The following is a 13,950-nucleotide window of genomic DNA, read 5'->3' as shown; positions in this document are numbered from 1 at the left end:
ATTGCATGATTTCATTTATGTGATAGTCTATGATAGACAGATCTATAGGAACAGACAATATATCTGTGGTTGCTAGGGAATGGGGGAAAGGATATGAAAAGCACCAACTTTCCGGAAAGGCTTAAATCAGTGGTTCCCAACCTTTTTTGGACCATGGACCAATTTAATGTCAGGAAATATTTTCACAGACTGGCCGTTAGGGTGGGACGGTTAAATGTATCACGTGACCAAGACAAGCGTCAAGAGTGAGTCCTAAAAAAAAAAAAAAAAAAAAAAAAAGAGTGAGTCTTAGACGGATGTAACAGAGGGAATCTGGTCATTTTTAAAAAATAAAACATCGTTCAGACTTAAATATAAATAAAATGAAAATAATGTAAGTTATTCTTTCTCTGCAGACCGGTACCAAATGGCCCACGGACCGGTACCAGTCCGCGCCCCGGGGGTTGGGGACCACTGGCTTAAATCATAAGAATATTTACTTTTTCACACCAAAATAGTAACTCCTATTGACCAAATGTAAATTAAAGTAATATTTTGGGTGATGATGGTACTGCCATATATCTTAATTCTGGGAGTGGTTAAACTCTTTGTCAAACTCAGAACTGTACATAAGAAAGGATAAAATGTACTGTATGTCAATTATACCTCAAGTTTTTAAAATACCATAAACACAAATATTGCTGTAATCTGCATTTGGTCAATAGGAGTTAACTATTTTGATATGAAAAAAATAGTATTCTTATGATCTTCAGCCTTTTCAGGAAGTTGGTGTGCTAGCTCCCTCTAATGAAATAAGAGGAACATTTCATGACTACTTATGAAAGAGAGTGTGTCAGCTGTTAATCTGAGAAGGTCATTTTCTCATTCTGGCCAAGGAGAGTATACTCCTAAAATAGAAAGAAACTGGAAGGAGGAAACAGATACTTTGTAGCAATCTATTATTTTAAAATCTATCTTGGCACTTGACCTATAATTATAGCACCACCATCATCAAGGAATGATACTACTACTATTTATTAGTTGTATTTTTCTCTTTTTGGCAGAAGGGAAAAATGTTTTAGACTAGTAAACCGTGCCTGAATTAGAAGCTAGGATTCTATCTGCCCTGGTTTGAATCCCGACTCTATCATGTACTAGCTGTGTTACCTTGGGTAAGTTACTTAACCTCTCCTGCTCTTAAGTTTCTTTATCTTTAAGTGGGGGTGATCACATTATAGATTAATAAACAGATAGATAAATAAGTTGGCAAGAAAAAGATGGAAGATAGTGATAATTACCTTACAGTTATTATGAAGATTAAATGTTAGATGCTTAGAAAAGTACCTGGCATCTAGTAAGTACAGTGTAATTGTGGACTGGTATTGATATTAGAGAGCAAGAACTAGAGCAAGTATCCTTTTGTTGCATTTTTAAATGACTGGGCTGAATTGGGGAGAAGTAACAGGAGAGGGGAACCCTGTTAGACAGCAGATCCTGGTTGCAGCTAGGACTTACTTAATGACATATCCTTCAACCACTATTTTCTCTTAATTCACTAGGATAATGCAGAGGCATGAATAGGAATATTGAGGTTGTCAATTAGGATTCTCACATAGTGGCCAGCACATTTGCTACTTGTTTTCAGACTCAGGATTAACCACTGGGAATATACTTTTTTTTTCCAGCTTAAGCACTCAAAAAAAAAAAAAAAAAAGCCCCAGAAACCTTTAGTTTGTCAGGTTACTCAAATCAGCCCACAAATGCCAATTTTACTATGAATTACAGTATGAGTATTGCTTAGCTATATCAGTAAGAACATTGAGCAAATTACCCTTGTATACATGGTTCTTAACATAAATTTCTGAGAATCAGTACTTCTGTAGCTTATAGAGAAAATGGTGACAATTTGGAAGTAGCCTTCAGGTCAATTTTATATTCACTTTTCCTTTTCAAATATATTGTAATATATTGCCATTAAGAGGGAGGAGACAAGTTTTGAAAACATTTATTCTAGCGCTTAGGAATACTGGCAGTTGGTCTGTTCACGTGATAAAAGTTCCTATGATGATGTCCTTCAATTGAAAGCACAAAGAAGTAGAAGAGAGGGAGGCTGGGCGTTTTATTATTCTTGGATATTTCTTTTCTGTTAAACAAAACTCATATGATTACTTCTACCCTATTAGGAGCTCTTGTCCCTGGCAAAGCGGAAGCGCAGTGACTCTGAGGAGAAGGAGCCACCTGTGAGTCAGCCTGCAGCCTCCTCAGACTCAGAGACGTCCGACAGTGATGATGAGGTGGGTGTGGAGGGGCTAGGCCACGGGACTGACCGGTATTTGAGAGTCCCTGTGTTGGTGACTCCTGATGGCCTCTTTCTGTCTCTTTCTCTCTCTCTCTTTTTTTAAGAGACAGTGACAGATAGGCAGGAAGGATAGATGAGAAGCATCAACTCTTCGTTGTGACACCTGATAGCTTTCTTATACGTGCTTTAACAGAGTTGGGGGGGGCTACAGCAGAGCGAGTGACCCTTTGCCCAAGCCATTGACCTTGAGCTTTAAGCCAGTGACTATGGGGTCATGTCTATGATCCTACGTTCAAGCCAGCAGCCCTGTGCTCAAGCTGGTGAGCACACGCTCAAGCTGGTAATGACCTCAGAGTTTCAAACCTGGGTCCTCTGCATCCCAGTTCAATGCTCTATCCACTATACCACCGCCTGGACTGGTAGCCTCTTTCTCTTAAATTGAGACCTACAACCTAAAATCTACAAGAACTTCTTTTTTTTTTTTTTTAAGGTGTTTTGTTTTTTTTTTAATTTTTATTTATTTTTTATTTATTCAATCTTTTAGAGAGGAGAGGGAGAGAGAGGAGAGAGGGAGAGGAGAGACAGGAGCTGGAAGCATCAACTCCCATATGTGCCTTGACCAGGCAAGCCCAGGGTTTCAAACCGGCGACCTCAGCATTTCCAGGTCGACGCTTTATCCACTGGGCCACCACAGGTCAGGCAAGAACTTCTTAAGGAAAGAAAACTGTAAGGAAAACTCTCATATTGTCATCTTCGCTATACTGCTAGTCTTTGCAGGGTATTTGGGGACATTTTTAGTCTTTTGGCTCTACTACAGAACAAAAGGCACAACTTGTGAGTCGTCATGTCACTTATTATTTTTTTTCTCAACTTTTTAATCCCACTTTCATGTTAGAAAAGAAAATCTATTGAGGATATGATATTTTAGTGGGAAATATTTTAGCAATACAAGAAGCTTTGTTTTATTTTTAAGATTTTATTTATTGATTTTTAGATAGAAAAAGGGGCAGGGTGGGGAAGAGGAAGCATCAATTCATAGTAGTTGGTTCTCGTATGTGCCTTGAAGGGCAATCCTGGGGTTTTGAACCGGTGACTGCTGCACTCCATCCAGGTCGATGCTTTATCCACTGCGCTACCAGAGCTCAGGCACACGAGAAGCCTTTTTTTTCTTTTCTGTTTTTTAAAGATTTTATTTATTGATTTTTAGAGTGAGGAGGGGGGAGGGGAAGAGCCGGAAGCATAAACTCAGAGTAGTAGTTGCTTTTCATATGTGCCTTGACTGGGTAAGCCTGGGGATTTGAACCAGCGATCTCAGCATTCCAGGTTGATGCTTTATCCACTACGCCACCACAAGTCAGTTACGAGAAGCTTTCTTATAAGAAATGGAAGGATATGTGGTTCAGGAGGAATTTTTTTTTTTTTTAGCTAGTGCAATATCTATGGGACTTGGCAGTAAATCCCTCACTCACAGCACCTCAATTTTGAGTGCAGATTTCAGTCAATCAGCTATTGACCTGTTTTAGCACAGAGGACTCTGTCCCTTCACCCCCAGCCCTACATATCAGAGGGTGCTGTAGCTCTCACAGATCTAGTTTAATGGTCTTCAAAGTATAAGGATCCTGTATAAAGACACAAGTCCACAGGAACTATCTCAGCAAGTATTAATTGCCACTGCCACTTTAGTCAAAGTTTTCTGTGGTAATATAGAGCCAGGCTGTTCAGGTTGTGATGCTATGAAGTACAAGTTTTATTTCTTCCATCAATTCATTGCCAGAGAGAACCATTTGTGCCAGATTGGGTCAAAGGAACCAAAACAGAGTTCCAAAGTGAAATATGGAGTCCTCGGTTCTACACGCTCCCTGTTAAATACCCTCTTTAAAATAAATGTCACAGAGTTTCTTCATCCGACCACGGCTCCAGTCTGCAATAATTAAAACCACATTGCCATGACAATCCCTTACGTTCCTTATGTCTCCATTTTGATTTCTTATTCATTCTGATCCGTAGGCCACCTTTCACTTCTTTTTTTTTTTTTTTTTTTTGCATTCCTCTGGAAACGGGGAGAGACAGTCAGACAGACTCCCACATGCGCCCGACCGGGATCCACCCGGCACGCCCACCAGGGGGCGACGCTCTGCCCCTCCGGGGGGGTCGCTCCACCGCAACCAGAGCCACTCTAGCGCCTGGGGCAGAGGCCAAGGAGCCATCCCCAGCGCCCGGGCCATCCCTGCTCCAATGGAGCCCTGGCTGCGGGAGGGGAAGAGAGAGACAGAGAGGAAGGGGGGGGGTGGAGAAGCAAATGGGTGCCTCTCCCATGTGCCCTGGCCGGGAATCAAACCCGGCTCCCCTGCACGCCAGGCCGACGCTCCGCCGCCGAGCCAACTGGCCAGGGCCCACCTTTAATTTCTTGACAGTCACTTTAACCAGCCAGTTTCTTCTCAATATTTCCAGTCAGTCCAGCACACCTCCGTGTTTATGGAGTAGCATTGACAGTTTGGTGTTCTATATCTGACCTTGTCAGAAGCAGCCAGGGGCCAGGGGTAGGGCTTGTGGAACAGTGTCTACAAAGTGTACAGTAACATCCTATACATTCACTCACTACTCTCACTGACTCTTCCAGAGCAATCCTGCAAGCCTCATTCATGGTAAGTGCCCTATACAGATATACCATGTTTTATGCCATATTTTTAAAAAAAAATCTTTTTAGCCCTGGCTGGATAACTCAGTTAGTTAGAGTATCCTCCCCAAGCTCAGAGCTTGCTGGTTCTATCCCCAGTCAAGGCACATGTAGGGACAGAGTGATATTCCTGTCTTTCTTTCACTCCCTCCCTCTCTCTTTAAAATCAATAAATTAAAAAAAAATTTTTTAAATGATTGTTAGAGAGCAACATTGATATGTTGTTCCACTTATTTATGCATTCATTGGTTGATTCTTATATGTGCCCTGACCGGGGATCCAACCTGCAACCTTGATGTACTGGGATAATGCTCTAACCAACTGAGCTACCAAGCCAGGTCTTTTATTCCATATTTTTACTGTACTTTTTTTCTATGTCTAGATATGCTTAGATATACAAATATTTACCATTGTGTTACAGTTGCCTACAGTATTCAGTATAGTAACATGCTGTATGGGTTTGTAGCCTAGAGACCATATAGCCTAGGTGAGTAGTAGACTATACTACCTAGGTTTGTGTAAGAACACTCTATGATGTTCATAGAATGATGAAATCACCTTAATGACACATTTCTCAGAACAATTACTGTAGGGATACCCTGCATACTTTTTAGATACTTCTATCAGGAGGGCAGTGTGTGTGTCACCTCTACACATTAGAAGAATCCAAAATTTGTGCTAGAGTACATTAGGAGTCCGTAAAAACCTTTACAGCTTAGGTATCTTGCGGTTACTTAACCATGTCTAAAAGTCTTCACTTTAGAATGCTACCCAACTGCTTATCTACTTATTGGAGAAAAAGCTGACAGGCAAGTTGCACTCTGCCTGGTGGGTAATGAGACTTTCAGTAATTTTCCCTAAGGTTCTTACCTTCTGCTTCTGCTCCTCCCAACCACCGGGGAACTCAGTGGTATTACTGTGAACTTAGATTTATGGCTACTGTAGAGATATTTTGTATTGGGTGGGATGCTTCTGAGAAGTCCTTAGAATATAAGGGGCTTTTGCTTTTGTCTCATAATGATATTTATACCTGTTTCTAAGTAACAAGTTATGTACTGAGGTAATTTACTGTGTCTTCTCATTTCTGCTATGGCTTTTATATCCTTATTACTTACAAACTAACCTTTTAGAAATTTGGTTGTAGCCTAATCTGTGGTGGCGCAGTGGATAAAGTGTTGACCTGGAACACTGAGGTCACCATTTTGAAACCCTGGGCTTACCCAGTCAAGGCACATATGGAAATTGATGCTCCTGCTCCTCCCCTTCTCTCTCTCTCTCTCTCCCTCCTTTTCTCTCCCTCCCTTTCTCCTCAATAAAATAAAAAAGTCTTAAAAATATATATTAAAATTTAAAAAATAAAAATTTGGTTGTTAAAGCAATTCTCAGTCAGATGGAGCCTACTTATACCAGAGGCTACTCTAAATTTTCCAAATACACTTCTCAACCCTTCTCTTCTCTCACCTCTTATTACTTATTGTTAGTGAACAATGAATACAGGTGGAAAACTATGTTGGTCTCTTAAGATTTGTCAGGGCAAAAAACTGGTCAAGAACTATTGAGAAGGTTAATGGATGGTTTGCTATAAGGAAAGACATGCACTGATTTTAGAGCAAGAAGATATCTAGCTAAATGTTTTGAAAGTGTCCTATCTAGAAAAAGTGGGTACATTGGATATTAAATACTTAATAGCCAATAAGATAATTAGGGAGGAAGTAGTAGATATTTTATTATAGTGTCTTTGCACGGGGTAAAACCTAAGTTTAATGAAAGTGAATATATTATACTTAATGTATTATACTGCTCACAGAAATTAAGGGATATTTTATAGCTTCATATTCATTTTGAAATATCCCCTAATTTTATTGAGCAGCATATTTATAATGACTGCATTATTCTCAATGATAATTTGAAGCAATGTAAAAGTAAGAAATAGTACTCTTTCTGTAAGGTTTACTTTGACCATGCCTGGGAAATTGGAAAGCACACGTTGGTGGTAAGCCATAATGGCGTGCTATAGCACTTTAGTGTTGTCACTTCCTGTCCCTGAAAGAATTAGATAGAATCACCACCACCAGGGGTGCAAAGAGGAGTGGCAGGGAAGAAAAATAACAAGGTTAGGAGGAAAAGAGCTAGCAGCAGCATATTCATGAGAGGATTAAAAATGCTGAAATAAAGAAGTCCATTTGTTAGGAATAATTGAGTTCTAAATTAAATAGTTCAGAGTCCTGGTGGGTCCTTGGCAGATTGGCTCAGTGGTAGAATGTCAGCTTGGCATGTCAATTTCCTGTTTTTTTGTTTTGTTTTTGTTTTTTACAGAGACAGAGAGTCAGAGAGAGGGATAGATAGGGCAGACAGACAAGAACGAAGAGAGATGAGAAGCATCAATCATCAGTTTTTCGTTGCAACACCTTAGTTGTGTATTGATTGCTTTTTCATATGTGCCTTGACCGTGGGCCTTCAGCAGACCGAGTAACCCCCTTGCTCAAGCCAGCGACCTTGGGTCCAAGCTGGTGAGCTTTGCTCAAGCCAGATGAGCCCGCACTTATGTTGGCGATCTCGGAGTCTCGAACCTGGGTCCTCCGCATCCCAGTCTGACACTCTATCCACTGCGCCACTGCCTGGTCAGGCATGGATATCCTGATTTTGATCCTGGTCAGGGCGCACAGGAAAAGCGACTGTCTGCTTCTCTACCCCTCCCCCTCTTCTCCAGCAGCCATGGCTCTATTGGTTCAAGTGCATTAGTCCCAAAGGGGGGTTGCTGGATGGATCCTGGGGGTGGGAGGCGCATGTAGGAGTGTCTCTCTGTGTCTCCTCCTCTCACTTGGAAAAGAAGGAAAAATAAAATGGAAAAGAGATATGGTGGATCATATAGAAACAGATAGCTGTAGCTAGATAAGAAGAAAGTCTAGATTTTTCACTTGTTACCAGTAAAAATCATGTTGGCTACCCAAGAAAATCCCTTTTTTGTTGTTCAAAATTGAGTGTAATTACATTAGACATAGTAAGGAACAGCTGGATTATGTTTTAACTAGAAAGCCCGGTGGTCATACGAAATGACTGCTGTTCTAGATATTATAAATTGTAATTAAAATGATTTGTGAAGCCTGATCTGTGGTGGCGCAGTGGATAAAGTGTTGACCTGGAACACTGAGGTCGCCGGTTCAAAACCCTGGGCTTGGCCCTGGCCGGTTGGCTCAGCGGTAGAGCGTCGGCCTGGCGTGTGGGGGACCCGGGTTCGATTCCCGGCCAGGGCACGTGGGAGAAGCGCCCATTTGCTTCTCCGCCCCACCCCCCCTCCTTCCTCTCTGTCTCTCTCTTCCCCTCCCGCAGCCAAGGCTCCATTGGAGCAAGGATGGCCCAGGCGCTGGGGATGGCTCCTTGGCCTCTGCCCCGGGCACTGGAGTGGCTCTGGTCTCGGCAGGGCGACGCCCCGGAGGGGCAGATCATCGCCCCCTGGTGGGCGTGCCGGGTGGATCCCGGTCGGGCGCATGCGGGAGTCTGTCTGACTGTCTCTCCCCGTTTCCAGCTTCAGAAAAATACAAAAAAAAAAAACACCACCACCCTGGGCTTGCCCAGTCAAGGCACGTATGGGAGTTGATGCTTGCTGCTCCTCCCCCCTTCGCTCTCAGTCTCTGTCTCTGTTTCTCTCTCCATCTCTCTTCTCTAAAATGAATAAATAAATAAAAATAATTCACCCGGGGCAGGCGGCGAGGACGCCCCTTTGCTTAGTGCCCCACGGGGTTTCCCCCTTCTACTTGCTTAATTGCTTAGAGTGCAATGAAGGAAACCACTGGCGGTACATTTCTTAAGAGCCACCGCTAGCTCAATAAATAAAGGTGATTTAAATAATAAAATGTTAATTCACATGTCAAAGATCTCTTTGTACACAACATTTCTTGTGTAGATCTTTCCATCATTTTTAAGCTCGCCTTGCAGAGGACCATCAATTATTTTTAATTTTACATCCGTTCTTTCACGAACTCTTGAACAGGCAACATAAAGTTGACCGAGTCCAAATGCAGGCTCAGGTAAAAAAATGCCAACACACTTAAGCGTTTGGCCCTGAGACTTATTGATGGTCATTGCATTTCTCTCCTGCCTTTGTTTAAGGGACTCATTTTGTCGAGACAGGCTTTTTTGTCTTGCATCTGAGGCAAGCCTTGTTTCTCTATGGTCATCAGTCTCATTTTGCCGAGAAAGACGCATTTGCTCTGCGACTGAAGCAAGCCTTGTCTTTCTCTGCTCAGTGGTTTCTTTTTGTCGAGAAAGCCGTTTTTGTGCAACTTTAGCTCCTTTTCTGTCCTCTTCAGTGCTGTATTTTCTAGGAGGTATTCTTAAAAGAAATTATGTTAAGACGTAGTTTTTATGTAAAACAGATGATTGCCAATGCAAACAAATGTTCACCTTCCCCCTGACACACTCAATTTGCGTTCAGCCTTAAATTGTTTCAAAAGCAGATGATTGCCAATGCAAACAAATGTTCACCTTCCCCCTGACCCGCTCAATTTGCGTCAGCCATGGCAACTTCACCCCATTGGCTAGTACAGTTACGCAAGCAACCAATAAGCTATCGGCGACAAACGACACTTAAGCCGCATATAATAAAGATACCCTCTACCTAAATGAGAATTTTTATTTGTTAAAGCTTTATGTATAGGCTTATTTTCAACATTTTTGAGACATAAAAGAATTTGGCCCAGCCCTATAGTTCAGCATGTCTTACCTCTTTTTTTTTTTTTTTTTTTTTAATTAATTTTTTAGAGAGAAGGGAAGGGAGAGAGAGAAACAGGAACATCCATCTATTCCTTTATATGTCCTGATTGGGCATTGAACTGGCAGCCTCCGTACTTTGGAACAATGGTCTAACCCAGTGGTACCCAACGTTTTTTGGGCCACGGACTGATTTAATGCCAGAAAATATTTTCACGGACTGGCCTTTAGGGTGGGATGGATAAATGCACAAAATAAAATTATGCGACCGGCATAAAAACTGTGGTCTTTTAAAATATAATTGTTGAACTTACGAGACAAGCATCAAGAGTGAGTCTTAGATAGATGTAACAGAGGGAATCTGGTCATTTTTAAAAAATAAAACATCGCTCAGACTTAAATATAAATAAAACAGAAATAATGTAAGTTATTTATTCTTTCTCTGCGGACCGGTATCGGTCCGGGGTTTGGGGACCACTACTCTAACCAACCAAGCTATCTGGCCAGGGCATCATACTTTTTTTTCCTTAAGACTTTTGTCAGCCTTCATGGTTACGTTTTTGCCCTCACTTGCCTCTCCAAAGACTCTGGTCTCTTCTTACTTTTCCCTCATTCTGTTTTTTTCTATTTCTTTCTAAAGCTTCTTTCTTCACTTTCTTTTCTATTTCATCTTATCTTTCGGGTCCTCTCACTTTGAGCTAGTTACACTCCTAAATTTCCACTCTGTTATCTCTTGTTGGCTCCAATATATTTTTTTTTGCATTTTTTTTGCATTTTTCCAAAGCTGGAAAGGGGGAGGCAGTCAGACAGACTACCGCATGCGCCCAACCGGGATCCACCCGGTATGCCCACCAGGGAGCGATGCTCTGCCCCTCTGGGGCGTCGCTCTGTTGCATCCAGAGCCATCCTCAGCGCCCGGGCAAACTCTGCTCCGATGGAGCCTCAGCTGCGGGAGGGGAAGAGAGAGACAGAGAGGAAGGAGAGGGGGAGGGGTGGAGAAGCAGATGGGCACCTCTCCTGTGTGCCCTGGCCGGGAATCGAACCCAGGACTCCTGCATGCCAGGCCGACGCTCTACCACTGAGCCAACCGGCCAGGGCCCATATATTTTTTTTAAGGTTTTTTTTTTTATTTTATAGAGAGGAGAGAGAGAAAGGCAGGGAATTTGGAGGAGTGGGAAGCATTAACTCATAGTTGCTTCTCATATGTGCCTTGACCAGGCAAGCCTGGGGTTTCAAATCAGAGATCTCAGTGTTCAGGTTGACACTTATTCATTGCACCACCACAGGTTAGGCTCCAATATTGATATTAATAAAATGTTTTGAAAAAAATAATTTTTACTTATCAATTTTTTTACTAACAACTTTTCCATGATGTTGGCCTAGATATTCAAGAGTATTTTATTATTGCTTTACCATGCAGACAAAACATAATTAGCACATGGTTCAAATAAAGGCCTTTACTGCTAAGCTAGTATTTTCCATGTGTATATTGATTTAGTAAAGTTTTCATACATATATTATCTCGGGAACATGATATTCCACATAGATGAATTATCCTAATACTGAAACTAAACTTGAAATTTTAGAATATAAAGCTGACTGCATTTTTTAATAGATATTGTATACAGGGTGGGGCAAAAGTAGTTTTACCTCCTCTTCCTTCCCCTTCCTTCACCTCTCCTTCTTTCTCCTTCTCCCCTTTCCTTTTGTGTCTCCAGGAGCTCAAAGTACTCAGCATTTCAATGTTAGCTAAATCCAAAGCAGCTACTCCCACCCCATGTTTCTTCCTGTCTTTTGGCTGAGTGCTTAACGCCCCAAACACACTCAGGCTAGTACAGGGTTTTGTAATAGTATTAACTGATGCCCTGTTACATCAGTGAGAGTCAAACTACTATCTCTTCTATTTATTAAAGAAACATCTTCCATCCAGTCTTTGGTTTGGGTTTTCTTCACTACATACAGAGTGGGGCAAAAGTAGGTTTATAGTTGTTAGTATGGAGAACAATATAATAAATAATAATAGGAGAATAAACTGTTGCATATACTCACAACTGTAAACCTACTTTTGCCCTACCCTGTATATATATGGTTCCTTTGTTCTGTGCGGGTCTGAAAAGTAAGACTGCTTGGGAAAGCAGGATTTCAGTGTGTATGAGAGACATGGCTAACAGAGGACCCTTTGGCTTTCCCAGATTCTTATTGTTATTGTTGCTGAGCACCTCTCACTGGGGATGGCTCTGGCTTCTGTACTCTGATGCAGATCAGCAGGTACTCGTTTTCTCATTCTTGCCTTCTGTGTAGTTTACTTTAGTGCACTTTTAAGGTCACAACAGCTGGCCTTTTAGTAGAGCCATAGTTCCCAAAACAAATTAAGAAATGCCAGGTCATTTCCTCTCCTCTGTGCTGGATGAGGAGGGCCTAAGCGCATCCCTTCAATCCTACCCTTCATTTCTGAGACTGTTTACTACCATACTCTGGCAATGAAAGAATTCTTTTAGTTTCAGAGTCCATAGAATAAGGCTTTTTCAGTGATAGGTGAGCAATCATTAGGCTAACGACTGTGTTAAGATATTTCTATGTTGACTTTGCCTGCTATAAGCCTTGCCCATCTTCTTTATGGTTTATTAGATTCTGTGATCAGGAGAAGAGTCACTGGGCAAATATTTAAAATATGTGCTTAGAACAAAAAACATTTGGGAACCTCTGGTTTATAGGAGTAAATGTAACATACAACAATGTGATGTGTTCTCCAGGAAAAAAAATCTTTGGGAGATTATCAGAACACATTTGAGTATCTTTCTCTGTATATAATAAGAATAAATAGGAATGAGACTGGCCTCCAAACTTTAAATGATTATTTATCTTTGGATGATTTTATTTTCTTTTTTAAAATTTCTTTTTATTTATTTGTATACTTTTAAATTTAAGTAAGAGGAGGGAAGATAGATTCCTGCATGTGCCCCGACTGGGATCCACCCAATAACCCCTGTTTGGGACTGATGCTCAAATCAATTGACCTATTTTTAGCACCTGCATATGACATGCTTGGACCAACCAAGCTATCCTTAGTGCCCAGGGCCAATGCTTGAACCAATTGAGTCACACTCTGCTGGAGGGGAAGAGATAAAGAAGGGGTAGAGAGAGGTGGTGAGAAGCAGATGGGCGCTTTTCTTTTGTGTCCTGAATGGAAATCAAACCTGGGAGATTCATATGCTGGGCCAACACTATATCCACTGAGCAAACCAGCCAGGGCCCATATAGTTTTCTTAAAATTAGATTTTAAAGGTTTATTAAAAGTAAGATATGTTTTGCCTGACCAGGCAGTGGCACAGTGGAGAGAACTTCGGGCTGGGATGCAGAGGACCTGGGTTTGAAACCCCAAGGTTGCCAGCTTGAGCATGGGCTCACCATCTTGTGTGCAGGGTCGCTGGCTTGAGTGTGGGATCATAGCCATGACCCCATGGTCGCTGACACAAGCCCAAGGTCGCTGGCTTGAGCAAGGGGTCACTGTCTCTGCTGCAGTCCCCCAATCAAGGCACAGATGAGAAAGCAATCAATGAACAACTAAGGTATCACAATGAACAATTGATGCTTCTCATCTCTCTCCTTCCTGTCTGTCTGTCCCTATCTGTCTCTCTCTCTATCTCTGTCACAAAAAAAAAAAAAAGATATTTTAAGAAAGTATATATGCGCCTGACTAGGTGGTGGCGCAGTGGATAGAGCATTGGACTGGGATGCCGAGGACCCAGGTTCGAGACCCCGAGATCGCCAGCTTGAGCGCAGGCTCATCTGGTTTGAGGGGAAAAAAAAAAAAAAAAAAATGCTCACCAGCTTAGACCCAAGGTCGCTGGCTCAAGCAAGGGGTTACTCGGTCTGCTGAAGGCCTAAAGTCAAGGCACATATGAGAAAGCAATCAATGAACAACTAAGGTGTTGCAACGAAAAACTGATGATTGATGCTTTTCATCTCTCTCCGTTCCTGTCTATCTGTCCCTATCTATCCCTCTCTCTGACTCTCTCTCTCTGTCCCTGTAAAGAAAAAGAAAAGAAAGTATATATGCAAGTAGCTTAATCCACCTTCTCAGTACTGAAAGATGTATTCGTAAGAAATTTTATTTTTTAACGTGAAGTTACCTACATTATTATAACTCTAAAATCCTGTCACATATAGTGAGTTTGGTTGTTTGCTGTTGACATGACAGACCCTATTGAATTAGCTTCATGGGAGGTAAGGTGTCTTTGTCATCTTACTTCTTTTGAAAATTGTTGGAAACGAGATTCACTTC

The 13,950-nt window shown here is 41.7% G+C and overlaps 1 protein-coding gene across 2 annotated transcripts in view; it reads left to right on the top strand.

Annotated features, from left to right (window-relative positions):
- RTF1 (RTF1 homolog, Paf1/RNA polymerase II complex component) overlaps positions 1-13,950 on the top strand; it is a 65,486-nt gene that overhangs the window by 14,115 nt on the left and 37,421 nt on the right. The window contains exons 1-2 of one of the 2 annotated variants that reach the window (XM_066277025.1): positions 1,044-1,151; positions 2,163-2,273. Coding sequence is in view for 1 of the 2 variants with exons in the window: in XM_066277024.1 (XP_066133121.1) it covers positions 2,163-2,273 (111 nt within the window). In the remaining variant the exon portion in view is untranslated. Of the gene's footprint in view, positions 1-1,043; positions 1,152-2,162; positions 2,274-13,950 lie in introns of those variants that run through there. The other variant, XM_066277024.1, reaches the window with a different exon arrangement.

Source organism: Saccopteryx bilineata, chromosome 4, assembly GCF_036850765.1.
Source record: "Saccopteryx bilineata isolate mSacBil1 chromosome 4, mSacBil1_pri_phased_curated, whole genome shotgun sequence".
Lineage (NCBI taxonomy): Eukaryota > Metazoa > Chordata > Mammalia > Chiroptera > Emballonuridae > Saccopteryx > Saccopteryx bilineata.
The sequence above is the reverse complement of the archived record's forward strand: the minus strand, read 5'-3'. Positions and strand labels throughout refer to the sequence as shown.